The 27293-nt window shown below is 39.1% G+C and overlaps 1 protein-coding gene across 1 annotated transcript in view; it reads left to right on the forward strand.

Moving 5' to 3' along the window:
• Positions 1-27293, forward strand: part of CATSPERT (catsper channel auxiliary subunit tau) — a 144664-nt gene that overhangs the window by 20374 nt on the left and 96997 nt on the right. Inside the window, exons 6-8 of the mRNA XM_088828336.1 lie at positions 18885-18929; positions 19850-19918; positions 22242-22321. Of these exons, the coding sequence (XP_088684462.1) occupies positions 18885-18929; positions 19850-19918; positions 22242-22321 (194 nt within the window). The remainder of the gene's footprint in view (positions 1-18884; positions 18930-19849; positions 19919-22241; positions 22322-27293) is intronic.

Here is a 27293-nt window from a genome sequence, read left to right on the forward strand (position 1 = left end):
CGGACACAACTGAGCAACTGAACTGAACTGAACTGATGAATTGTGAAATTTTTGTTCTAGTTCTGTGTAAAATGCCATTGATAATTTGATAGGGATTGCATTGAATCTATAGATTGCATATGGTAGTATAGTCATTTTCACAATATTGATTCTTCCTACCCAGGAACATGGAGTATCTCTCCATCTGTTTATGTCATCTTTGATTTCTTTCATCAATGTCTTATAACTCTGTGTACAGTTCTTTTGTCTGAGGTAAGTTTATTCCTAGATATTTAATTCTTTTTGTTGCAGTGGTGAATGGGATTGATCCTTAATTTCTATTTCTGATTTTTCATTGTTAGTATATAGAAATGCAAATGATTTATGTGTATTGATTTTGTATCTTGCAACTTGGCTAAATTGAGTGATTAGCTCTAGTAATTTTCTGATAGTATCTTTAGGGTTTTCTATGTACAGTGTCATGTCATCTGCAAACAGTGAGAGAATTTACTTCTTCTTTTCTGATCTGGATTCCCTTTATTTCTTTTTCTTCTCTGATTGCTATAGCTAGGATTTCCAGAACTATGTTGAATAATAGTGGTGAAAGTGGACACCCTTGTCTTGTTCCTGATCTTAGGGGGAATGCTTTCAATTTTTCACCATTGAGAATAATGTTTGCTGTAGGCTTATTGTATATGGCCTTTACTGTGTTGAGGTAGGCTCCTCCTGTGCCCATTTTTTGAAGAGTTTTAATCATAAATGGGTGCTGAATTTTGTCAAAGGCTTTTCTGCATCTATTGAGATTATCATATGATTTTTATCTTTCAATTTGTTAATATGGTGTACCACATTGATTGATTTGTGTACATTGAAGAATCCTTGCTTCCCTGGAATAAACCCAACTTGATCACGGTGTATGAGCTTTTTCATGTGTTGCTGATTCTGTTTGCTAGGATGTTATTGAGGATTTTGCATCTATGCTCATCAGTGATATTAGCCTGTAGTTTCCTTTTTTTGTGTTGTCTTTTTCTGATTTTGGTGTCAGGATGATGGTGGCCTTGTAGAATGACTTTGGAAGTGTTCCTTCCTCTGCAATTTTTTGAAAGAGTTTTAGAAGGATAGGCATTAGCTCTTCTCTAAATGTTTGATAGAATTTTCCTGTGAAGCCATCTGGTCCTGGGCTTTTGTTTTTTGCAAGATTTTTGATCAGACCTTCAATTTCAGTGCTTGAAATTAGGTTGTTCATGATTTCTATTTCTTCCTGGTTCAGTCTTGGAAGATTGAACTTTTCTAACAATCTGTCCATTGCTTCCAGGTTATCCATTTTATTACCATATACTTGTTCACAATCAGTCAGTTGAGTTCAGTCACATTCCAGGATGTCGGGCTCTAGGTGAGTGATCACACCATCAGTTTTTCTGTGCAGTTTGTGCAGTTTTTCTGTGTATTCTTGCTACCTCTTCTTAATATCCTCTGCTTCTGTTAGGTCCCTACCATTTCTGTCCTTTATTGAGCCCATCTTGGCATGAAATGTTCCCTTGGTATCTCTAATTTTCTTGAAGAGATCTTTAGTCTTTCTCATTCTATTGTTTTCCTCTATTTCTTTGCATTGATCACTGAGGAAGGCTTTCTTATCTCTCCTTGGTATTGTTTGGAACTCAGCATTCAAATGGGTATATCTTTCCTTTTCTCCTTTGCTTTTCACGTCCCTTCTTTTCACAGCTATTTGTAAGGCCTCCTCAGGCAGCCATTTTGGTTTTTTGCATTTGTTTTTCTTGGGGATGGTCTTGATTCCTGTCTCCTGTACAATGTCACGAACCTCTGTCCATACTTCATCAGGCACTCAGTTAGATCTAGTCCCTTAAATCTATTTCTCACTTCCACTGTATAGTCATAAGGGATTTGATTTAGGTCATACATGAATGGTCTAGTGGTTTTCTCCACTTTCTTCAATTTCGGTCTGAATTTGGCAATAAGGAGTTTATGATCTGAGCCACAGTCGGCTCCCGGTCTTGTTTTTGCTGACTGTATAGAATTTCTCCATCTTTGGCTGCAAAGAATATAATCAATCTGATTTCGGTGTTGACCATCTGGTGAAGTCCATGTGTAGAATCTTCCCTTGTGTTGTTGAAAGAGGGTGTTTGCTATGACCAGTGTGTTCTCTTGGCAGAATTCTGTTAGCCTTTGCCCTGCTTCATTCTGTACTCCAAGGCCAAATTTTCCTATTACTCCAGGTGTTTCTTGACTTCCTACAATTGCATTCTAGTCCCCTGTAATGAAAAGGACATCTTTTTGGGGTGTTAGTTCTAGAAGGTCTTGTAGGTCTTCACAAAACTGTTTAACTTCAGCTTCTTCAGCATTACTGGTCAGGGCATAGACTTGGATTACTGTGATATTGAATGGTTTACCTTGGAAACGGACAGAGATCATTCTGTTGTTTTTGAGATTGCATCCAAGTACTGCATTTCAGACTCTCTTGTTGACTGTGATGGCTACTCCATTTCTTCTAAGGGATTCCTGCCCACAGTAGTAGATATAATGGTCATCTGAGTTAAATTCACCCATTCCAGTCCATCTTAGTTCGCTGATTCCTAGAATGTCGATGTTCACTTTTACCATCTCCTGTTTGACCACTTCCAATTTGCCTTGATTCATGGACCTAACATTCCAGGTTCCTATGCTATATTGCTCTTTACAGCATCGGACCTTGCTTCTATCACCAGTCCCATCCACAACTGGGTGTTGTTTTTGCTTTGGCTCCATCCCTTCATTCTTTCTGGAGTTATTTCTCCACTGATCTCCAGTAGCATATTGGGCACCTACCTACCTGGGTAGTTCATCTTTCAGTGTCCTATCTATTTGCCTTTACATACGGTTCTCAAGGCAAGAATACTGAAATGGTTTGCCATTCCCTTCTCCAGTGGACCACATTCTGTGAGACATCTCCACCATGACCCATCCATCTTGGGTGGCCCCACACAGCATGGCTTAGTTTCATTGAGTTAAACAAGGCTGTGGTCCGTGTGATCAGAATGGCTAGTTGTCTGTGATTGTGGTTTCAGTATGTCTGCCCTCTGATGCCCTCTCTCAGTGCCTACCGTCTTACTTGGTTTTCTCTTACCTTGGACGTGGGGTATCTCTTCACGGCTGCTCCAGCAAAGCGCAGCCGCTGCTCCTTACCTTGTTCACAGTAGTCTCTTATAATCCTTTGTATTTCTGCATTGTCTGTTGTAACCTCTCCCTTTTCATTTCTAATTTTGTTGATTTGATATTTCTCTCTTTTTTCTTGATGAGTCTGCCTAAAGGTTTGTCAATTTTATCTTCTCAAAGAACCAGCTTTTAGTTTTATTAAGCTTTACTATTGTTTGAACTCCTTATTGCCATATTCAGGCTGGAACTGAAGAAAGTGAAGAAAAGCACTAGACCATTCAGTTATGACCTAAATCAAATCCCTTATGATTATACAGTGTAAGTGAGAAATAGATTTAAGGGATTAGATCTGATAGACAGAGTGCCTGATGAACTATGGACGGAGGTTCGTGACATTGTACAGGACAGGAATCAACCATCCAAGAAAAAGAAATGCAAGAAACCAAAATGGCTGTCTGAGGAGGCCTTACAAATAGCTGTGAAAAGAAGGGACGCGAAAAGCAAAGGAGAAAAGGAAAGATATACCCATTTGAATGCTGAGTTCCAAACAATACCAAAGAGAGATAAGAAAGCCTTCCTCAGTGATCAATGCAAAGAAATAGAGGAAAACAATAGAATGGGAAAGACTAGAGATCTCTTCAAGAAAATTAGAGATACCAAGGGAACATTTCATGCCAAGATGGGCTCAATAAAGGACAGAAATGGTAGGGACCTAACAGAAGCAGAAGATATTAAGAAGAGGTAGCAAGCATACACAGAAAAATTGTACAAAAAAGATCTTTACGACCCAGATAATTACGATGGTGTGATCACTCACCTAGAGCCCGACATCCTGGAATGTGAAGTCAGGTGGGCCTTAGGAAGCATCATTATGAACAAAGCTAGTGGAGGTGATGGAATTCCAGTTGAGCTATTTCAGTCCTGAAAGATGATGCTGTGAAAGTGCTGTACTCAATATGCCAGCAAATTTGGAAAACTCGGCAGTGGCCACAGGACTGGAAAAGGTCAGTTTTCATTCCAATCCTAAAGAAAGGCAATGCCAAAGAATGCTCAAACTACCGCACAATTGCACTCATCTCACATGCTAGTAAAGTAATGCTCAAAATTCTCCAAGCCAGGCTTTAGCAATATGTGAACTGCGAACTTCCAGATATTCAAGTTGGTTTTAGAAAAGGCAAAGGAGCCAGAGATCAACTTGCCACCTTCCGCTGGATCACTGAAAAAGCAAGAGAGTTCCAGAAAAGCATCTATTTCTGCTTTATTGACTATGCCAAAGCCTTTGACTGTGTGTATCACAAAAAACTGTGGAAAATTCTGAAAGAGATGGGAATACCAGACCACCTGACCTGCCTCTTGAGAAACCTGTATGCAGGTCAGGAAGCAACAGTTAGAACTGGACATGGAACAACAGACTGGTTCCCAATAGGAAAAGGAGTACGTCAAGGCTGTATATTGTCACCCTGCTTATTTAACCCTTATGCAGAGTACATCATGAGAAACGCTGGGTTGGAGGAGGCACAAGCTGGAATCAAGATTGCCGGGAGAAATATCAATAACCTCAGATATGCAGATGACACCACCCTTATGGCAGAAAGCGAAGAGGAACTAAAGAGCTTCTTGATGAATGTGAAAGAGGAGAGTGAAAAAGTTGTGTTAAAGCTCAACATTCAGCAAACAAAGATCATGGCATCCGGTCCCATCACTTCGTGGCACATAGATGGGGAAACAGTGGCTGACTTTATTTTTTTGGGCTCCAAAATCACTGCAGATGCTGATTGCAGTCATGAAATTAAAAGACGCTTACTCCTTGGAAGGAAAGTTATGACCAACCTAGACAGCATATTGGAAAACAGAGACATTACTTTGTCTACAAAGGTCCGTCTAATCAAGGCTATGGTTTTTCCAGTGGTCATGTATGGATGTGAGAGTTGGACTATAAAGAAAGCTGAGTGCTGAAGAATTGATGCTTTTGAACTGTGGTGTTGGAGAAGACTCTTGAGAGTCTCTTGAACTGCAAGGAGATCCAACCAGTCCAGACTAAAGGACATCTGTCCTGAATATTCATTGAAAGGACTGATGCTGAATCTGAAACTCCAATACTTGGGCCACTTGATGTGAAGAGCTGACTCATTGGAAAAGTCCTTCATTCTGGGAAAGATTGAAGGCAGGAGGAGAAGGGGTGACAGAGGATGAGATGGTTGGATGGCATCACTGACTCAGTGGACATGGGTTTGGGTGGACTCCGGGAGTTGCTGATGGACAGGGAGGCCTGGCATGCTGTGGTTCATGGGGTCGCAAAGAGTCAGATATGACTGAGCAACTGAACTGAACTGATTGTTTCATTTCTTTTTCACTTATTTCTGTTCTGATCTTTATGATTTGTTTTCTTCTGCTAATTTTTTTTTTTTTTGTTCTTCTTTTTCCAGTTGTCTGTGGTGTAAAGTTAGGTTGTCTATTCAATGTTTTTCTTGTTTCTTGAGGTAGCATTGTATTGCAATAAACTTCCCTCTTATAACTGCTTTTTCTGCATCCCATAGGTTTTGAACTGTTGTGTTTTTGTTGTCACTTGTTTCTAGAAATTTTTTTATTTCCTTTTTGATTTGTTCAGTAACCTGTTAACAATATTTAGAAACATATTGTTTAATCTCCATGTTTGTATTTCTTACAGTTTTTTTCTTGTAGTGATATCTAGTCTCATAGCATTGTAGTTGGTGAAGATGCTTGATATGATTTCAGTTCTCTTAAATTTACTGAGGTTTGAATTATGACCCAAGATATGGTCTATCCTGGAGAATTTTCCATGTGCGCTTGAGAAGAAGGTGTATTATTCTGCTTTTGGATGGAATGTCCTGAAGATATCAGTGAGATCCATCTCATCTAATGTATCCTTTAAGACTTGTGTTTCCTTATTAATTTTCCATTTTGATGATCTGTCCATTGGTGTGAATGGGGTGTTAAAGTCTCCTACTGTTATTGTGTTTCTGTCAATTTCTCCTTTTATGTCTGTTAGTGTTTGTCTTATGTATTGAGGTGCTCCTATGTTGGGTGCATAGATATTTACAATTGTTATGTCTTCCTCTTGGATTGATCCCTTGATCATTATGTAGTGTCCTTCCTTATCTCTTGTAATCTTCTTTATTTTAAGGTCTATTTTGTCTGATATGAGGACTGCTATTCCAGCTTTCTTTTGCTTCCCATTTGCATGGAATATATTTTTCCATCCTCTCACTTTAAGTCTATATGTGTTAGGTCTGAAGTGGGTTTCTTGTAGACAGCATATATGGGTCTTGTTTTTGTATCCATTCAGCCAGTCTGTGTCTTTTGGTTGGAGCATTTAATCCATTTACATTTAAAGTAATTATTGATATTTATGTTCCTGTTGCCATTTTCTTAATTGTTTGGGGTTGATTTTGTAGATCTTTTTTCTTCTCTTGTATTTCTTGACTATATAAGTCCCATTAACATTTGTTGTAAAGCTGGTTTGTTGCTCCTGAATTCTCTTAACTTTTGCTTGTCTGAAAAGCTTTTTATTTCTCCATCAATTTTGAATGAGATCCTTGCTGGGTACAGTAATTTTGGTTGTAGGTTTTTCCTTTTAAGTACTTTAAATATATCCTGCCATTCGTTTCTGGCCTTCAGAGTTTCTGCTGAAAGATCAGCTGTTAAACATATGGGGTTTCCCTTGTATGTTACTTGTTGTTTTTCCCTTGCTGCTTTTGATGTTCTTTCTTTGTGTTTAGTCTTTGTTAGTTTGGTTAGTGTGTGTCTTGGCATGTTTCTCCTTGGGTTTATCCTGTATGGGACTCTTTGTGCCTCTTGGACTTAATATTTCCTTTTCCATGTTGGGGAAATTTTCAACTATAATGTCTTCAAAAATTTTCTCATACCTTTCTTTTTCTCTTCTTCTTCTGGGACTCATATAATTTGAATGTTGGAGCATTTGATATTGTCCCAGAGGTCTCTGAGACTATCCTCAGTTCTTTTCATTTTTTTTTCTTTTCATTAATTTTACTTTTTCTGCTCTTCAAAAGTTATTTCCACCATTTTATCTTCTAGCTCACTGATTCATTCTTCTGCTTCAGATATTCTGCTGTTGATTCCTTCCAGAGTATTTTTTAACTTCAGTAATTGTGTTGTTTGTCTCTGTATATTTATTCTTTAATTCTTCTAGGTCTTTGTTAATTGATTCTTGCATTTTCTCCATTTTGTTTTCAAGGTTTTTGATCATCATTAGTATCATTGTTCTGAATTTTTTTTCAGGTAGTTTGCCTGTTTCCTCTTCATTTATTTGGACTTCTGTGTTTCTAATTTGCTCCTTCATGTGTGTAGTATTTCTCTGCCTATTATTTTTTTTAACTTATTATGTTCGAAGTCTCCTTTTCCCAGGCTTTGAGGTTGAATTCTTTTCCTTTTGGTCTCTGTTCTCCTAAGGTTGGTCCTGTGGTTTGTGTAAGCTTCATGTAGGGTGAGATTTGTGCTGAGCTTTTGTTTGTTTGTTTTTCCTCTGATGGGCAAGACTGAGTGAGGTGGTAATCCTGTCTGCTGATGATTGAATTTGTATTTCTGCTTTGCTTGTTGTTTAGATGAGGTGTCCTGCACAGGGTGCTGCTGGTGTTTGGGTGATACTGGGTCGTGTATTCAGGTGGCTTCCTTTGTGTGAGTTCTCACTATCTGATACTCTCTACGATAAGTTCTCTGGTCATCTAGGGTCTTGGAGTCAGTGCTCCCACTCCAAAGGCTCAGGGCTTGATCTCTGGTCAGGAATGAAGATTCCACAAGTGGTTTGTCATGGCATTACGTGAGATTAAAACAAATACCTAAAAACAAGAAACCAGAGATGAAGCCCAGACAAATGGCAGTTAAAAAATCAGGTAAATAATAATTAAAATAATGGAATATACACATATACGTATACACCCTTAAGCAAAGTCAAAATAGTCCAACTAAAATGTAGTACAGTATATTGACCTGGCAAACAAAGGAAATCAAAGATTGTATTTACCAGTTAAGAACAAAACGAACTAAAGCACAAACTGGAAAACAAAACTAAAGCAAGGTGCCAAGTGGGGAATAAAGCAATGAAAACAGTACTAACAAATATGTTGCAAGGAAAGGAAAGAAAGTAAAGAAAGACTAGATATGCAAAGTTAAACAGAGGTAGATGAAGAAGATTTATATACATTACAGATTAACTGCAAGGGGAAAAGAACAGTAGGAAAGGCAAGCAAAGGAATAAATGTAGAAAAAATATAATAGGTTTAAAAAGATTAAAAATTAAAATTACAAAAAAGAGGGGGGAAAAAAAGGAAAACTCCACAGAACTGCAAAAGCCCAATATAGAGGCAGAGGTTTATAACAACAATAAAAAATGTGACAGGATATACACATACACATATACTCCCATAAGCAAAATCAAAACAGTCCAACAAAAACAAAGTATAATAGATTGACCTGGCAAACAAAGGAAGCCAAAAGTTATATCTACCAGTTAAGAACAAAACTTACTAAAGCACAAACTGGAAAACAAAACTAAAGCATGGTGCCAAGTGGTGAATAAACAATGGAAATAAAGCTGACAAATATGTTGAGAGGAAAGGAAAGAAAGGAAGAATAGATATGCAGAGTTGAACAGAGGTAGATAAAGAAGATTTATATACATTAAAGATTAACTGCAAGGGGAAAAGAACAGTAGGAAAAACAAAGGAATAAATGTAGAAGGAACTTGGTGGAAAAACAGGAGTGTAAGTAGGACTGGACCAACCTTCAGTGGATGGGGGATGTGAAGCAGGGTTCCGATCCCCACACTGGGGCAACTGCCTAAGTCAGAGGAGAAACATTTAAGGCTGAGAGTGTGGGAAATGCCTGTGGAGGAAAGCTGGGCAGCCATGGAAGCAAAGCAATACTGCTGAGTCACACCGAGGGCCATCACCATAGCCTCTCTCTCTCCACACACCAGCATTGGCAGCTGAACAATAGAGGCTGACCCATCACATGCCTGATGCACTGAACTACAGAGTAGGACCCCAGCCAGGGTGCTCCTTTAAGTGACTGGTGTGATGAAGTACAGAGTAGGACCCCACCTAGGGTACCCCTTTAAGTGCCTGACGTGCCCATCTACAGAGTAGAACCCTAGCCAGGGGGTCCCTCTATGTGCCTGACATGCCAAACAACAGAGAAGGACCCCAGGCAAGGGAGCCCTCTAAGTGCCTGAACGGACAGAGCTATGGAGAAAGACTGGCCAAAGAGGCCTTCTGATCACCAGCTACGAGAGGCTCTAAAAAATACTCTGATGGGGCCATAACTCCTGCAGTGGAGGCTGTCCGTGTCCCTGCACACCTACTTGGCACCGTCAGGGCCCCCACAAGCCAAGCAGCAACGCCACCTTCATGCTCAACTCTCACTGGGGCAGAGCTGCCACAGGCAAAAAAAAAAAGTCTTGTGTCTATGTGCTCAGGGTCACTTTGGTCGTGTCCAACACTTTGCTACCCTGTAGACCATGGCCTGCCAGGTTTCTCTGTCAGGGAAGTTCTCCAGGCAATACTAGAGCGTATTGGCCAATACTGGTTGTCATACCCATCTAGAGCACTATATTTCCTGCTGCCCTAGCCACCAGTTCCCCTGAGTACCTGGTGCTGCCAGAACCCTTGCAACCCAAGCAGCTGCACCGCCTCCACACCTGGCCCTTACAGGGGCAAACCCAAGTCCTCCAGGGCAGCCCAGGAGCAAACCCCAGTGGATGACCCACATGCAGAGGTGGAAATAAAACCACAATTGAAACCAAGGGGCAGTGTGGCTAAGGAAGAAGACCCCAAATCTTCCTACAAGTGCAGGAGATATAAGAGAAACAGGTTTGATCCCTGGGTTGTGAAAATCCACTGGAGAAAGAAATGGCAACCCACTCCAGCATTGTTGCCTGGGAAATTCCATGGACAGAGGAACATGGCAGGCTACAGTCCATAGGGTTGCACAGAGTTGAACATGACTGAAGCAAATTAGCAGGCTGCTTGTAGTTTGCCCTGTGCATGTGTCATTTAGGGGTTAGCGAAGTTTTTAGGCAGAAGTTTATACTCAGATTCTGCAGTTCATTCTATCTCTCTGTTTACTGCCTCCTAATGGTAGGATACTGAATGAGGAATTCCCCAGGTCGGTAGGTGCCCAGTATGCTACTGGAGATCAGTGGAGAAATAACTCTAGAAGGAATGAAGGGATGGAGCAAAAGCAAAACCAATACCCAGTTGTGGATGTGACCAGTGATAGAAGCAAGGTCCTGTGCTGTAAAGAGCAATATTGCATAAGAACCTGGAATGTTAGGTCCATGAATCAAGGCAAATTGGAAGTGGTCAAACAGGAGATGGAAAGAGTGAACATAGACATTCTAGGAATCAGTGAATTAAAATGGACTGGAATGGGTGAATTTAACTCAGATGACCATTATATCTACTACTGTGGGCAGGAATCCCTTAGAAGAAATGGAGTAGCCATCATGGTCAACAAAAGAGTCCGAAATGCAGTACTTGGATGCCATCTTAAAAACGACAGAATGATTTCTGTTCGTTTCCAAGGCAAACCATTCAATATTAAGTAATCCAGGCCTATGCCCCAAGCAGTAATGCTGAAGAAGCCGAAGTTGAACGGTTCTATGAAGACCTACAAGACCTTTTAGAACTAAGACCCAACAAAGATGTCCTTTTCATTATAGGGGACTGGAATGCAATTGTAGGAAGTCAAGAAACACCTGGAGTAACAGGCAGATGTGGCCTTGGAGCACGGAATGAAGCAGGGCAAAGGCTAATAGAGTTTTGTCAAGAGAACGCACTGGTCATAGCAAACACCCTCTTCCAACAACATAGGAGAAGACTCTACACATGGACATCACCAGATTGTCAACACCGAAATCAGATTGATTATATTTTTTGCAGCCAAAGATGGAGAAGCTGTATACAGTTAGCAAAAACAAGACCTTAGCTGACTGTGGCTCAGATCATGAACTCCTTATTGCCAAATTCAGACTTAAATTGAAGAAAGTAGGGAAAACCACTAGACCATTCAGATATGACCTAAATCAAATCCCTTATGATTATACAGTGGAAGTGAGAAATAGATTTAAGGGACTAGATCTGATAGATAGAGTGCCTGATGAACTCTGGACGGAGGTTCGTGACATTGTACATGAGACAGGGACCAAGACCATCCCCATGGAAAAGAAATGCAAAAAAGCAAAATGGCTGTCTGAAGAGGCCTTACAAATAGCTGTGAAAAGAAGAGAAGCGAAAGCAAAGGAGAAAAGGAAAGATATAAGCATCTGAATGCAGAGTTCCAAAGAATAGCAAGGAGAGATAAGAAAGCCTTCCTCAATGATCAATGCAAAGAAATAGAGGAAAACAACAGAATAGGAAAAACAAGAGATCTCTTCAAGAAAATTAGAGATATCAAGGGAACATTTCATGCAAAGATGGGCTCGATAAAGGACAGAAATGGTATGGACCTAACAGAAGCAGAAGATATTAAGAAGAGGTGACAAGAATACACAGAAGAACTGTACAAAAAAGATCTTCACCACCAAGATAGTCACGATAACGTGATCACTGACCTAGAGCCAGACATCTTGGAATGTGAAGTCAAGTGGGCCTTAGAAAGCATCACTACGAACAAAGCTAGTGGAGGTGATGGAATTCCAATTGAGCTATTTCAAATCTTGAAAGATGATGCTGTGAAAGTGCTGCACTCAATATGCCAGCAAATTTGGAAAACTCAGCAGTGGCCACAGGACTGGAAAAGGTCAGTCTTCATTCCAATCCCAAAGAAAGGGAATGCCAAAGAATGCTCAAACTACCGCACAATTGCACTCATCTCACACACTAGTAAAGTCATGCTCAAAATTCTCCAGGCCAGGCTTCAGCAAAATGTGAACTGTGAACTCCCATATGTTCAAGCAGGTTTTAGAAAAGGCAGAGGCACCAGAGATCAAATTGCCAACATCCGCTGGATCATGGAGAAAGCAAGAGAGTTCCAGAAAAACATCTATTTCTGCTTCATTGACTATGCCAAAGCCTTTGACTGTGTGGATCACAATAAACTGTGGAACATTCTGAAAGAGATGGGAATCCCAGACCACCTGACCTGCCTCTTGAGAAACCTGTATGCAGGTCAGGAAGCAACAGTCAGAACTGTACATGGAACAACAGACTGGTTCCCGATAAGAAAAGGAGTATGTCAAGGCTGTATATTGTCACCTTGCTTATTTAACTTATATGCAAAGTACATCATGAGGAACGCTGGGCTGGAAGAAGCAGAAGCTGGAATCAAGATTGCTGGGAGAAATATCAATAACCTCAGATATGCAGATGACACCACCCTTATGGCAGAAAGTGAAGAGGAACTCAAAAACCTCTTGATGAAAGTGAAAGAGGAGAGTGAAAAGGTTGTCTTGAAGCTCAACATTCAGAAAACAAAGATCGTGGCATCTGGTCCCATCACTTCATGGGAAATAGATGGAAAAACAGTGGAAACAGTGTCAGACTTTGTTTTTTGGGGCTCCAAAATCACTGCAGATGCTGATTGCAGCCATGAAATTAAAAGACGCTTACTCCTTGGAAGGAAAGTTATGACCAACCTTGATAGTATATTAAAAAGCAGAGACATTACTTTGCCAATCAAGGTCCGTCTAGTCAAGACTATGGTTTTTCCCGTGGTCATGTATGGATATGAGAGTTGGACTGTGAAGAAAGGTGATCACCAAAGAATTGATGCTTTTGAACTGTGGTGTTGGAGAAGACTCTTGAGAGTCCCTTGTACTGCAAGGAGATCCAACCAGTCCATTCTAAAGGAGATCAATCCTGGCTGTACATTGGAAGGACTGATGCTAAAGCTGAAACTGCAATACTTTGGCCACCTCAAGGGACGAGTTGACTCATTGGAAAAGACTCTGATGTTAGGAAAGTTTGGGGGCAGGAGGAGAAGGGGACGAAAGAGAATGAGATGGCTGGATGGCATCACCGACTCTGTGGACATGAGTTTGAGTGAACTCCGGGAGTTGGTGATGGACAGGGAGGCCTGGTGTGCTGTGATTCACGGGGTCGCGGAGAGTCGGACACGACTGAGCGACTGAACTGAACTGAACTCAACCATTTCCCCCAGGAAAAGATAATGATTATTCTAAACTTTGTATTTAATATTTTCTTGCTCTTTTCATTTTTACTACTAAATGTAGAGTTACAAAAAATAGTAGCATTTGTATTTCTAAACATGTTTCTAAGGTTAATACACTTTATTTTATTAGCTGGTGTTCATTCTTTCACTGCTGTATACTGTTCCATGTGGGAGTATTCCCCAGTTTATTTATAAATTTTTTAATGGATATTTGTATTATTTTCAGTTTCTTACTATTATGCACATTGCTACAGTAAAATTTTTGAGCATATCTTCTAATACATACCTGTGGAAAGTCTCTACATTAAGATGAATTGCCCAGTATGAATCTCTATGGTGAATTGCTGCATCATAAGTAAAGAGACTGCATTATTTACTGAACAAAGTTATCAGAGAAAGAAACTTTGGTTGTTTGTAGATTTCCCTCCAAGGCTTATGATTTCTTCATAAGTATAAGTAGTGTAAGTAGTATGGTATAAGTAGTATGGTGCGTCTGTGTATTGTCAGTATCCTTCTGTAGGAACCTCCCTATTAATTAAAAATTGCATCATTTCCCATATTAGAATTTCTGTTTATTTCTTATAGTCAAAACTCAGGTAGCAGAAGTAAAAAGTTTACCATGAGGACTTTTTTTTTTTTTAATGCACTTCTGATGGCTTGAAGTTGTCATGGAGTGATAGCTTCATGATAATATTTTAGCATCTGGATGTAAGGCAATAGAAGAAGACAATAACTATGAGAAAATCACACATGATATTATAAATGTCTTGGATCTACTTTGTATCCAACCCTATTTAAACTAGACCTAGTGGGAGAATAAATCCCTTGGATGAGTTTGTCTGACCTTAAATAGACAATTGGCCTTTTAACTGGCCTTTAACTGGCCTGTGTACTCATTCTCCTCCTGATGGTAACATCTTTCAGAACGACGGTGAATATCACAACCAAGATATGGAACATTTCCATCTCTACAAGGATCTCTTATGTTGCCCTTTTGTAGCTATATCCATGTCCTTCTGTCCTTACCCCTTCCGTAACCATTGGGTTCCACCAGCCTGTTCTTCATTTCTGCAGTTTCCTCATTTCAAGGATGTGATATAAATGGAATCACAATTGTGTCATCTTTTAGGATTGGAGTTATTTCTCTTGTGATTCTCTGGAGAATCATACAAGTTACTGCATATATCCACAGTTCACTCCTTTCTGTTGTTGAGTAGTACTTCATGGTGCAAATGTACTATGATTTGTTTAAATATTCACCCATTGGAGGACATCTGGGTTGTTTCCAGTTTGGGGCTGTTATAAATAAGTTATTCTAAATATTCATGGATTTTTGTGTGAACATGGTGTTTGCTTCTCAGATAAATTTCTGGGTTGTAAGATAGTTGCATGTATAGTTTTAAAACTGTTTCCCAAAGTGGCTATACTATTGTACATTTCCACCAGAAATGTATGAATGATCCAGTTTCTCAGCATCCTCATCAGCATTTGGTAGTGTCACCATTCTTTATTTTAGCCCTTCTGATGGATGTGTAGTGATATTGTGGTATTAATTTGCAGTTCCACTTATTAAGATGCAGAGCATCTTTTCATGAGGGCCTTTTTTTTTTAAAGCTTTTTGAGATATAGTTTACGTGCAGCACTTTGCAAGTTTAAGGTGTACAGTATAATGATTTGGCTTACATAACTGATGAAATGATTATCACAATAAATTTAGCACATATCCATCATATCATATACATAAAACACTAAAGAAATAGAGGAAAAAACGTTTTTTCTGATAAGAATTCTTACCATTTACCTTCTTAATAACTTTCATGTATCACATACCATGGTGTTGATTATATTTATCATGTTGTACATCTCTTGTATTTATTTATCTTGTAACTAGAAGTTTGTACCTTTTGACTCCTTTCATAAGTTAAAGGGACCTTTACAATTTATGATTCTGGTCGAAAAATTTACACTTATCTGTCTAGTCTCTGAAGCTTAGGCTGTATCTTTTACTATTTAGGTCACATGCAGGGGGAGATTACAGACCACTTGAGTACAGAATTGCTAGCCAGGGTAGAAATCCTCATGCATATTGGTAAAATCTAGTGCTTGGCTGAGTTGGAAAGACCTGATGATTATAATCAAACTGCACATCATGTTTGGAAGCATGGGAGGGCCATCTGATTGTACAACAATTATCTCACATGTGTATGCAAAGGACATGTGTCTTGTTTATGATTACCAATTGCTCTCAGTTGCTTTCTGAATACCATCGTTGTCATTCAGTCACTAAGTCATGTCCAACTCTTTGTGACCCCATGGACTGGAGCACACCAGGCTTCCCTGTCTTTCACTATCTCCTGGAGTTTGCTCAAATTCATGTCCATTGAGTCAGTGATGCCATCTAGCCATCTCATCCTCTTGTCGTCCCCTTCTCCTCCTGTCTGCAACCTTTCCCAGCATCAGGGTCTTTTTCAATGAGTTGGCTTTTCACATCAGGTGGCCAAAGTGTTGGAGCGTCAGCTTCAGCATCAGTCCTTGCAGTATAATTTCTGAATATAATTGGCCTGATTTTGGAGTACAAAGACACTGAATTGAATTAAATCACATAATAGGTTTTGCATAGCTTTATAAAAAAAGTAATTGGTCTGTACTCGTATCATTAATCCCTTGTTCCTTCCCATCCTTGATATATATTGGGTTTCTTTGAAGCTGTGGGAGAAACCAGAAATATCAGCTAATTGTTAAAGCTTAAGGTCTAATTAAGGTATATAAGTATATTGGAGTTTATAATAGTTCTGTATTGATTATATAGGGACTTCCCCAGGGGTTCAGTGGTAAAAAATCCTCCTGCAATGCAGGAAACACAGCAGGAGCTCTGGGTTTGATCCCTGGACCAGGAAGATCCTCTGGAGAAGGAAATGGTAACCCACTCCAATATTCTTGCTTGAAAAATCCTGTGGACAGAGAAGCCTGGTGGGCTACAGTCCATGGGGTTGCAAAAGAGTTGGATAGGACTTACTGCCTAAACAACAACAAAATTGATTATAAAAAGGGAATATATTGTTAATTTTGAGATGAATTGCAGTAACATTTGCGTTTATTGGTTTGGATATATAATCTGTACCAGATGAGCCTAAGACTAGATGATAAATTCAACAGTTAGAAAGATTGATAACTAGTGTAATTATTTGATAAAGGTGATAGAAACTCAATGGTGTGGGAAATTGTTAGAGTAGCGCCCCCTAAAGAATCATGCCTCCCTGTATCTACACTTACGAGTACTCTACAGTTCCCCACCCCACCCCGCCCCCTGCCCAACCCCTCCACTACTGGGCTTAGCCATGGGCTTGCTTTGGGCTGAGCAGAGGCACGTTCAGGACAGGGAACCAGGTAGCTCATTGCCACAGACTGAAACTCATCAGTAGAGCTGCATGAAGGCAAGCCTAAAACTCAGTGGATTTAGATGCGTTAGATGCACATTCAGGTTGAATATTTAATTGGCTCCAATGAAGACTCAATTGGGTAGATCTCAGTGGGACTTTCAGAAATAACTCAAAGACATTTACAGTAGTTAAAAGTATGACTAAAAGTTTACTTATATTTGAGGGAGATGAATCATTAAGTTCAGTTCTTCCATCAAAAGCGGAGAGAGTTTATAAAAGAGAAGAAGAAGAAAAAAAAAGGCAGAGACAGTTTATAAAAGAGAAGAAGAAGAAAAAGGCAGTCTTGGAACAGTAGGATATTTCCCCACTCCTCAGTTTGGGAAAAAGGAAGCTATCAAAAGCAGAAAAACTGTAAAAGAGCATGTTGACAGGATCATTAAGGAAATCAGTTTCAATTACTTCCGAATTTTCTGATAGATCTTGTGGCTTTATATGATGAATGTATGTGATATGCTGTTTTTGTGTAATGTCTTGTCAGTTTACCACCACCTGTTATTTTCCTCATTATAATGCCTCTCCAGGAACTGAGAGGGCGGCTGTTAAGTAGGTTCTTGTAGATTGTTATGTTTTGGAGGTGCAGCGGACATGTAGCCAAAGTTTTCACTAAATGAGAACTAGTGACCAGAATGTATGAAAGACATGCCAGAGAGCATAAGGCTTAAAAGAGGAAAACTTTTTATCCGCATTAAATAACAAAATCTGGAAGGAATAGAAAAGAGTGTGGAGGATGCTATTCCACCTCCTGACCTTGAGGTGTGTCGGCATTTATTTGAGGAGTCTGCAGTGGAAGCAGCATCCTTAGTGGTGAGGCAGATCTGAGGTAAAGAAAAGGAGGAATGTTTAGCGGAGCAGTTAAAGATGGAAGGTTGTTTGTCAGCCATGAAACAGAGGTTCCATGAGCCACAGTGGAAAACACTGGGAAGAAAGGGAATCACTTAATGATGGATTAGATGAGAGCAGTCAAACACAGCAGAGATGACCAGCGATGGTGACCAAGGATACTGAAAGGTTGTTGCTGGACCACGAAAGATGCTGGGATTCTTGGCCTCCAGAGAAGAATTCAATCCCGGGCCAGAGACGAGGCTTGGTTGCTCAGAGCTTTTGTGTAATAGAGTTTTATTAAAGTATAAAAGAGATAGAGAAAGCTTCTGACACAGACATCAGAAGGGGGCAGAAAGAGTACCCCCCTGCTAGTCTGTAGCTGGATGTTATATAGCTATTAGCAGTCTGCTAATTAAAGAAAGGAAATATCTCAAAACTCAGGGAATGGCACTAGGCCCCTCACCCACAAGGTGCATTTTGAGATAATCTTGGCACCAGGTGAATCATCCCAGGCCATAAAACGATTGACATGAATCTTGAAGAAAGGCAGATTCCCATACAAATGTATAGTTTCGTTCACATAGATTAGGAGACCAGTGTATAACATACTAGTTTATCAAGTCGGTTCTGAGCCTTTAGGTGGAACCGACTTGAAGACAGAGTCTGGGGTAAATACATAGCACATTAACATAGCTTAAGACAAATATTTCCATAAGAAAAATTCATTGGTTAGCTCAAGGTTTGAGAAAAGTTAAGTTCAGGTGGAACCAGGTATCATTATGGCAGCATAGAATTTTAAGAGAAACCTCTTTTTATATTTGTATAGAGAAGGGGAAAAAAATGTAACACTAGCTTGTTTCTTCCTGCCGCTTAAGAGAGATAAAAAATGTCCGACACTTGCAGCCTGTTTCCTCCGTTTTGAGACCCCTGGCCTTCCTGCCTGTTATCCTCTCAATACCAAAGGTTTCCTTGAGTAAAAAGATCCCAACAGTCCCCAAGAGATGAGAGAAGCACTCAGTTCTGTCATGAGTCAGCCTATCATATAGATCCATGTTTACCCCTCAAAAGGAGTATAGGCCTGGCGGTTCCTCTAAGTAGAAGTAGTAGGAACATTTTTCTTTAAAACATAAATGTAAACATTAACATTTATTTCGGTACAATCTGGAAGTTTTATTTTCTTCCAAACATTCATTATTTTTGTATTTTAACCATTAAATCATATACGCATTAAAAATCATTACCTGATTTTTAAAAATTTATGAAATGATTTAGATAACTTATAAGTGACACCATGACTATATCAGTAATTTTATATTTAATATTTTTCTTGTTTCTTTTTTCTAGAAAGGGTGCTTTACTGGAGAACTCCAAATGTTGACTAAAAATACAGTAAGAACTTTACTGAAACTTTCAAAGCCTTGTGCGCACATTTTGTGTAATTTTGCTCTGATATTGTTTCATTCTTTTGTTACACTTCCAGTCACTGTTTGAGTTAATGTAAACATATTAAAGAGAACGTATAATATTTGCTCAAAAAATCTTCATCTCTACTTTAAAAAAAATGCTGCTATCTTACTGCTAAATGGTGAATACAAAAATTAGAAATCATTGGGTAAGAGAATAAAATGCCTCTCGTTGTTGCTTTGACTGTATAGCCTCAGGATCCTCACTTGCTGAATTGAGGAAGAATTATTTTCCTCCCTGAGCAGTCTCTAAATTGGTGTTTACAGTTCTTACTGAATTTCTTTTTAAGTACTTAAAAATATCTTGATTAATTGATCATCTACTCTGAGAGGCTTCTTCTTCCAAGAGCCAAGTTGAGGACAAGGAACATAAAAAAAAAGAATGAAGAACATTTGAGGTCATAACCTCTGATTCCCTCCTTCATTTCACATATGAGCAAGCTGAGCTTCAGAAAAATGAAATCACTTTTTCTAAATAAAAAATTTATCTTAAAATGAAAGTGGAGATGGGAAAAGTGTGAATAAACACTTGAAACATATATACATGGCTATGAATACATATGTATGTATGTATCTCAGCATAATTCTGTTAGCAATTTTAAATTTATATTTTTCATATCTTAATCATATAATATTCCTTAACTTTAACATAAAAGTTTTTGTTTAACATTTCCAGGACACCATAGATTCTTACATAGGAATTACTTCTGTAAAATTTTTTAAATGAAGAGATTCATGCTTTGGTTTTTCTAATTTAAAGATTTGTGAAGTAAAAATATCACTTGCTGTAACTCTCCATTCAAATATCTTTCTGATCAAATAATAAAATACATGTGGCACGTTTAGTTTATCTGCAGGGTGGAGGTGGAATTTATGTTCTCCTATGGAAACTTTGGTTATGGATTTTCACATCAGGTTAGTTTCCCTCTTTTAAAAATAATTCTGTTGCAGCTGTTTAGTCTTATAATCCTCCTGAGCCTCTTCCCTTTCCAGTTTGATGTGTTCTTTAAAATAAATATTTTTAACAAGAATGACATTTTTCTCTAGCCTGAAGAAAAATGAAACTTCACCATTGTTTGTTTAATACATTTTTAAAACAATGACATTTTATTCAGGATGTCCTTATTTTAAAACTTCTTGTGTTAGTGTCTGTGTACAAATATACTTATGTGATTGAAAACAAAATTAAATATTCAAGAAGTGAGTGTGTATTTTTATATCTAAAAAAATCATTAAAATGGAGTCATTTATGTTATTCAGATATTTTGTACTCTAATCACAGAGTCCTTTCTCACCATGATTGTTTCAGTGTCAACTCTTATTGATTCATCCAGAAAGTAATATGCCCAAAGAAGATATCTTTCTAGTTTAAGCCTACCTCTTTAAATTTACTGTGTATATCCAAAGTTGCAGTGAAGATTTTTATACATTAACCTTTATCCTTTTCTTTGATTTTATCCTTAGGCTGGACTCCTATAGTGGAAATTATTGTCAGTAATGACCTTTTCAAGGAATTGGTCTAGAAAATCTACCTAATAATCTACCAACATATATTCTCATTAAGCATTTGAAAGAACTGTTGATATCTCTGGGTATTGTCACAGCTCTGGGGCATTTATAAATCCAGTCTCATTAGTACTTCTGTTGTATAGAAGAAAGGACCCCTATACTTTACCTGTAATCTTTAATTTTCAGCTTTTACTACTTTTTATACTCTTGGTTTTTTAAATTAGGAATTTAGAGTCAGCAGATCAGTCTTATTAAATCAGTCTGCTGCTGCTGCTGCTAAGTTGCTTCAGTCGTGTCCGACTCTTTGCGACCCCATAGACGGCAGCCCACTAGGCTCCCCCATCCCTTCGATTCTCCAGGCAAGAACATTGGAGTGGGTTGCCATTTCCTTCTCCAGTGCATGAAAGTGAAAAGTGAAAGTGAAGTCGCTTAGTCGTGTCCGACTCTTAGCGACCCCATGGACTGCAGCCTACCAGGCTCCTCCGTCCATGGGATTTTCCAGGCAAGAGTACTGGAGTGGGGTGCCATTTCCTTCTCCAATTAAATAAGTCTCAGTTCAGTTCAGTCGCTCAGTCGTGTCCGACTCTCTGCACCCCCATGAATCACAGCACGCCAGGCCTCCCTGTCCATCACCAACTCCCGGAGTTCTACTGCTGGTTAACTCGGAAATCCCTATAAAATGCATTTTTAAATTTTACCTATGGTATATCATAATTTTTTAAATACATTTTGGATCACAAGTAGGTAATGTAGTGATGAAAGCCGTTAGACACAAGCTTTTTTCTTTTCTCCTTGGATTTTTCTTCTGTTCATTCTGCCTATTTTCTTATCATTAATTGGGCCTTATAGGGATCCTTAATTGTTTAGTCCTTTTGTTACAGTCACATTTCATGAACACTAACTTCTGAGGTAGGTGTTGTATGAATATAACATGTAACAATCCCAGAGATAGATCTTTTTCAAATAAAACTGGGCAGGTATTGCATTTTATTTAGGTGGATTCTACTAAAAACTAGGAATGAAGGCATTATAAGGAAAGGAGTGGGAAGTTTAATAAAAGTTCTACTTGATTTTATGTCTATGAACTTTTCAGTTACGTATCCCCTACTTACCCATCATGGTAATGTATAAAGAGTACTTGCACTGGGGAGATGAAGTTACATTCAAACCCTGGCTGTCATGCCTACTGGGTAGCCCTTGAACAAATTACTGATCATTAGTATTACCTGTAAAACAGAAATACTTATCTACCTCATAGAATTATTGAGAGGATTAAATAATATTGAAGATGTAAAATTCTTGGCAGATACTTAATGCTCAATGTTAATTCTTTCTTTCTCTCAGTTAATTTCTCCTTTTATATATATGGGATTCCCTTGTGGCTCAGCTGGCAAAGAATCCACCTGCCATGTGGGAGACCTGGGTTTGATCCCTGGGTTGGGAAGATCCCCTGGAGAAGAGAAAGGCTACCCACTGCAGTATTCTGGCCTGGAGAATTCCATGGACTGTATACTCAGTGCTCAATGTTAATTCTTTCTTCTTCTCTTAATTCATTTCCTCCTCATTTCATTATATAAATAATTATATATATATATATATCTCAATCATTTAAGTCCAGGAAATAGTCATATTAGGATGAACTGAAATTGTGACTAAACATTGTTAATATGTTCATATGTTAATTAACACTGTTAATATGTTAATAAGTAATACTTATTACTTTCTTCAGTTAAAACCGCTTCAGAAAATTATTAAGCCATCTATGTTTATGGATATTGCACCACCTCCAGAAAGAACAGACCCTGTGACGTAAGTGTTAAAGTCTTAGTCATTTAGAACATGTAATCCATTTGGTGGAACATCTTGATTGTCTTAAGACATGTCCAGAATGAGCTAGTCTCCAAGGTAAAGAAAGCAGTGAATTGTTTTGCCTTAGGTGAAAGATATTTTGAGTTTCTGGATGTAGCCCTGGAGAGAGTAGTTGAGGAGGTCTGGAGATAAGAAAAAGAAGAGAAGGGTTGCCAACTTTGTGACTAAAGTAGGGAAAGGAGTGGAAGCCTAATGAGGAAGTTGGCCAGTGTGATATTCCTTTTGCAGAAAGAGATGAGGAACTTTTAAGATCAAGGAGCCTAATAGTTGCATTTTCTGTTCTGTAGTACGGTAGCATTGCGCCCGTTTCCACACACTCCGTTTGTTACTTCTAAATTTTCAGCAAAAAGCTTATGGTCAAAAAATGCCATTAGTAGGCCAAAAAGTAACTTAAAATATAGTATGTAAATTAGTCTTGAAATTTCAACAGTAAAGACAGATAAAAAAAATGAGCACCTGAGAGAGATATTTAATCTATGGTGCTATGCAAGAATAAGGAATAGAAAATACTTGAAATGGGATTGAGGAAATTAGGTATAGAATAGGAAATTATATTCTGAAGCACTGATTGTCCTGTCAACACTGAGCATTATCATTAAAAATAAATTTTGTCCATTTGATATTGGTGATTTGTTGAAATGGTAAAGTTTAATGTTTTTCGTATGTTTATTGGTTGTTATTTCATATCCATCCATTGATTCAGTAGACACTTATTGAATGTTTGCTGTACCGCAGGTTTAATGCAAAGGTAGCATGTAAAAAATATGGTAATATGAGTGAGATAGAGCCCTCCTAGAGATAAACGTGAGGTCTGTGGGTCACAGCCAGAGAGCTTCCTGTACTTTTTAGGGGAGTTAGGGGGAAAGTATGAAGTAAGGATCCACAAAAGAAAAAGCGCTGGATGTAAGACTTGAAAAATGAGTAGTGGTGCACCAGCTTGATTTTGTAAGGGTGAGGAGACACATTCCCTAAAGAGGGCACATGAACAAGTGGTGGAGCCATAAAAGGCTATGTTATGATGGAGAGCAGTGACTGGTTAGTAGTGGGTTGCAAAGTACACAGGAATAAGGAAGGGAGCAGTAGGAGACGAGCTGGAGCAGCAGTCAGGGCAAGATGTAGCAGTCAAGAGGTCAGGCTCTAGAACCAGACTATGTGGGCTCTCCCATGTACTAGCTGTGCAACCTTGAGCAAGTTACTTTGGCTCTTTGTGCTTCATCTATTGAATGGAATAAAAATAACAACTACTCAGTTGAGTTACTGTAATATTAAATAAATTACGTATAAAGCACTTGGAACACGGTAGCAAATAACAAAATTCTCAGTTGTTAACTACTTACTGAAGTAATGTTTTATCATGACTATCATCATCATTGTAAGTTTATACTTCTCAAATGTGAGTAAATGTTACCGTTTTGAGTCCTCCCACATGTGGCAGGGCAACACAAAGGCACTGGAAAATATGGTGCATCTTTCTGGAGTATTACTTTGCTCAAAGATTTTGAAAGGGAAAATGTTATCTTAAAATTAACATCTACATATTATATAGTAGAATTTAAAAGTCACATAAATTTTCAAGATAGCAAAACAATTGCAGGAAACGATGTGGTTTGTGTCTGATTGCATTAAGCTGCACTTCCAGACACCTTCACTGTCCTCTATCCACAGGAGTTCTTTATTGGGAAAATTTGGAAATACTTCAGATGTAGAGCCGTTGAAGAATTTTAAGTGAGGGAGTCAATAGGATTGAATATGGAGAGAATTAGTTTAGTATCAGAGATCAAGGACTGGAGGAAGCTATTGCAGTAGTCTACATGAGATGTTCTAAAAGGTCTTGTAGGTCTTCATAGAACCGTTCAACTTCAGCTTCTTCAGCATTACTGGTTGGGGCATAGACTTGGATTACTGTAATATTGAATGGTTTGCCTTGGAAACGAACAGAAATCATTCTGTCGTTTTTAAGATGGCATCCAAGTGCTGCATTTCGGACTCTTTTGTTGACCATGATGGCTACTCCATTTCTTCTAAGGGATTCCTGCCCACAGTAGTAGATATAATGGTCATCTGAGTTAAATTCACCCATTCCAGTCCATTTTAGTTCACTGATTCCTAGAATGTCTATGTTCACTCTTGCCATCTCCTGTTTGACCACTTCCAATTTGCCTTGATTCATGGATCTAACATTCCAGGTTCCTATGCAATATTGCTCTTTACCGCATCAGACCTTGCTTCTATCACCAGTCACATCCACAACTGGGTATTTCTTTCGCTTTGGCTCCATCCCTTCATTATTTCTGGAGTTAGTTCTCCACTGATCTCCAGTAGCATACTGGGCACCTACCGACCTAGGGAATTCCTCATTCAGTATCCTATCATTTTGCCTTTTGATACTGTTCATGGGGTTCTCAAGGCAAGTATACTGAAGTGGTTTGCCATTCCCTTCTCCAGTGGACCACATTCTGTCAGACCTCTCCACCATGACCCATATGTCTTGGGTGGCCCCACATGGCATGGCTTAGTTTCATTGAGTTAGACAGGGCTGTGGTCCATATGATCAGATCAACTAGTTTTATGGGATTATGATTTAAGTGTGTCTGCCCTCAAATGCCCTCTTGCAATACCTACCGTCTTATTTGGGTTTCTCTTACCTTGGTCATGGAATATCTCTTCACAGCTGCTCCAGCAAAGCGCAGCCCCTGTACCTTACCTTGGACGTGGGGTAGCTCCTCTCGGCCACACTTCTGCGCGTGGTCAGTTGCGCCGGCGGGCCGGCATCTCTCCCCTCTGTGGCACCGGGGCCGGTGTCTCTCGTGAATGCTGAAGAAGCCGAAGTTGAACGGTTCTATGAAGACCTACAAGACCTTTTAGAACTAACACCCAAAAAAGATGTCCTTTTCATTATAGAGGACTGGAATGCAAAAGTAGGAAGTCAAGAAACACCTGGAGTAACAGGCAAATTTGGCCTTGGAGCACAGAATGAAGCAGGGTAAAAGCTAATAGAGTTTTGTCAAGAGAACGCACTGGTCATAGCAAACACCCTCTTCCAACAACACAAGAGAAGACTCTACACATGGACATCACCAGATGGTCAACACCGAAATCAGATTGATTATATTCTTTGCAGCCAAAGATGGAGAAGCTGTATACAGTTAGCAAAAACAAGACCAGGAGCTGACTGTGGCTCAGATCATGAACTCCTTATTGCCAAATTCAGACTTAAATTGAAGAAAGTGGAGAAAACCACTAGACCATTTATATATGACCTAAATAAATCCCTTATGATTATACAGTGGAAGTAAGAAATAGATTTAAGGGACTAGATCTGATAGATAGAGTGCCTGATGAACTCTTTACGTTGGTTTGTGACATTGTACAGGAGACAGGGACCAAGACCATCCCCATGGAAAAGAAATGCAAAAAAGCAAAATGGCTGTCTGAAGAGGCCTTACAAATAGCTGTGAAAAGAAGAGAAGTGAAAAGCAAAGGAGAAAAGGAACGATATAAGCATCTGAATGCAGAGTTCCAAAGAATAGCAAGGAGAGATAAGAAAGCCATCCTCAGCGATCAGTGCAAAGAAATAGAAGAAAACAACAGAATAGGAAAAACAAGAGATCTTTTCAAGAAAATTAGAGATATCAAGGGAACATTTCATGCAAAGATGGGCTCAATAAAGGACAGAAATGGTATGGACCTAACAGAAGCAGAAGATATTAAGAAGAGGTGGCAAGAATACACAGAAGAACTGTACAAAAAAGATCTTCACGGCGAAGATAATCACGATGGTGTGATCACTCACCTGGAGCCAGACATCTTGGAATGTGAAGTCAAGTGGGCCTTAGAAAGCATCACTACGAACAAACCTAGTGGAGGTGATGGAATTCCAATTGAGCTATTTCAAATCCTGAAAGATGATGCTGTGAAAGTGCTGCATTCAATATGCCAGCAAATTCGGAAAACTCAGCAGTGGCCACAGGATTGGAAAAGGTCAGTCTTCATTCCAATCCCAAAGAAAGGGAATGCCAAAGAATGCTCAAACTACTGCACAAGTGCACTCATCTCACACACTAGTAAAGTCATGCTCAAAATTCTCCAGGCCAGGCTTCAGCAATATGTGAACCGTGAACTCCCAGATGTTCAAGCAGGTTTTAGAAAAGGCAGAGGCACCAGAGATCAAATTGCCAACATCCGCTGGATCATGGAGAAAGCAAGAGAGTTCCAGAAAAACATCTATTTCTGCTTCATTGACTATGCCAAAGCCTTTGACTGTGTGGATCACAATTAACTGTGGAACATTCTGAAAGAGATGAGAATACCAGACCACCTGACCTGCCTCTTGAGAAACCTGTATGCAGGTCAGGAAGCAACAGTCAAAACTGTACATGGAACAACAGACTGGTTCCAAATAGGAAAAGGAGTACATCAAGGCTGTATATTGTCACCTTGCCTATTTAACTTATATGCAGAGTACATCATGAGGAACGCTGGGCTGGAAGAAGCACAAGCTGGAATCAAGATTGCTGGGAGAAATATCAATAATCTCAGATATGCAGATGATACTACCCTTATGGCAGAAAGTGAAGAGGAACTAAAAAAAGCCTCTTGATGAAAGTGAAAGAGGAGAGTGAAAAGGTTGGCTTGAAGCTCAACATTCAGAAAACAAAGATCATGGCATCTGGTCCCATCACTTCATGGGAAATAGATGGGGAAACAGTGGAAACAGTGTCAGACTTTATTTTTTGGGGCTCCAAAATCACTGCAGATGCTGATTGCAGCCATGAAATTAAAAGATGCTTACTCCTTGGAAGGAAAGTTATGACCAACCTAGATAGCATATTAAAAAGCAGAGACATTACTTTGCCAACCAAGGTCCATTTAGTCAAGGCTATGGTTTTTCCCGTGGTCATGTATGGATGTG

Source organism: Moschus berezovskii, chromosome 2, assembly GCF_049115385.1.
Source record: "Moschus berezovskii isolate FMDL1 chromosome 2, NW_MosBer_1.0, whole genome shotgun sequence".
NCBI lineage: Eukaryota > Metazoa > Chordata > Mammalia > Artiodactyla > Moschidae > Moschus > Moschus berezovskii.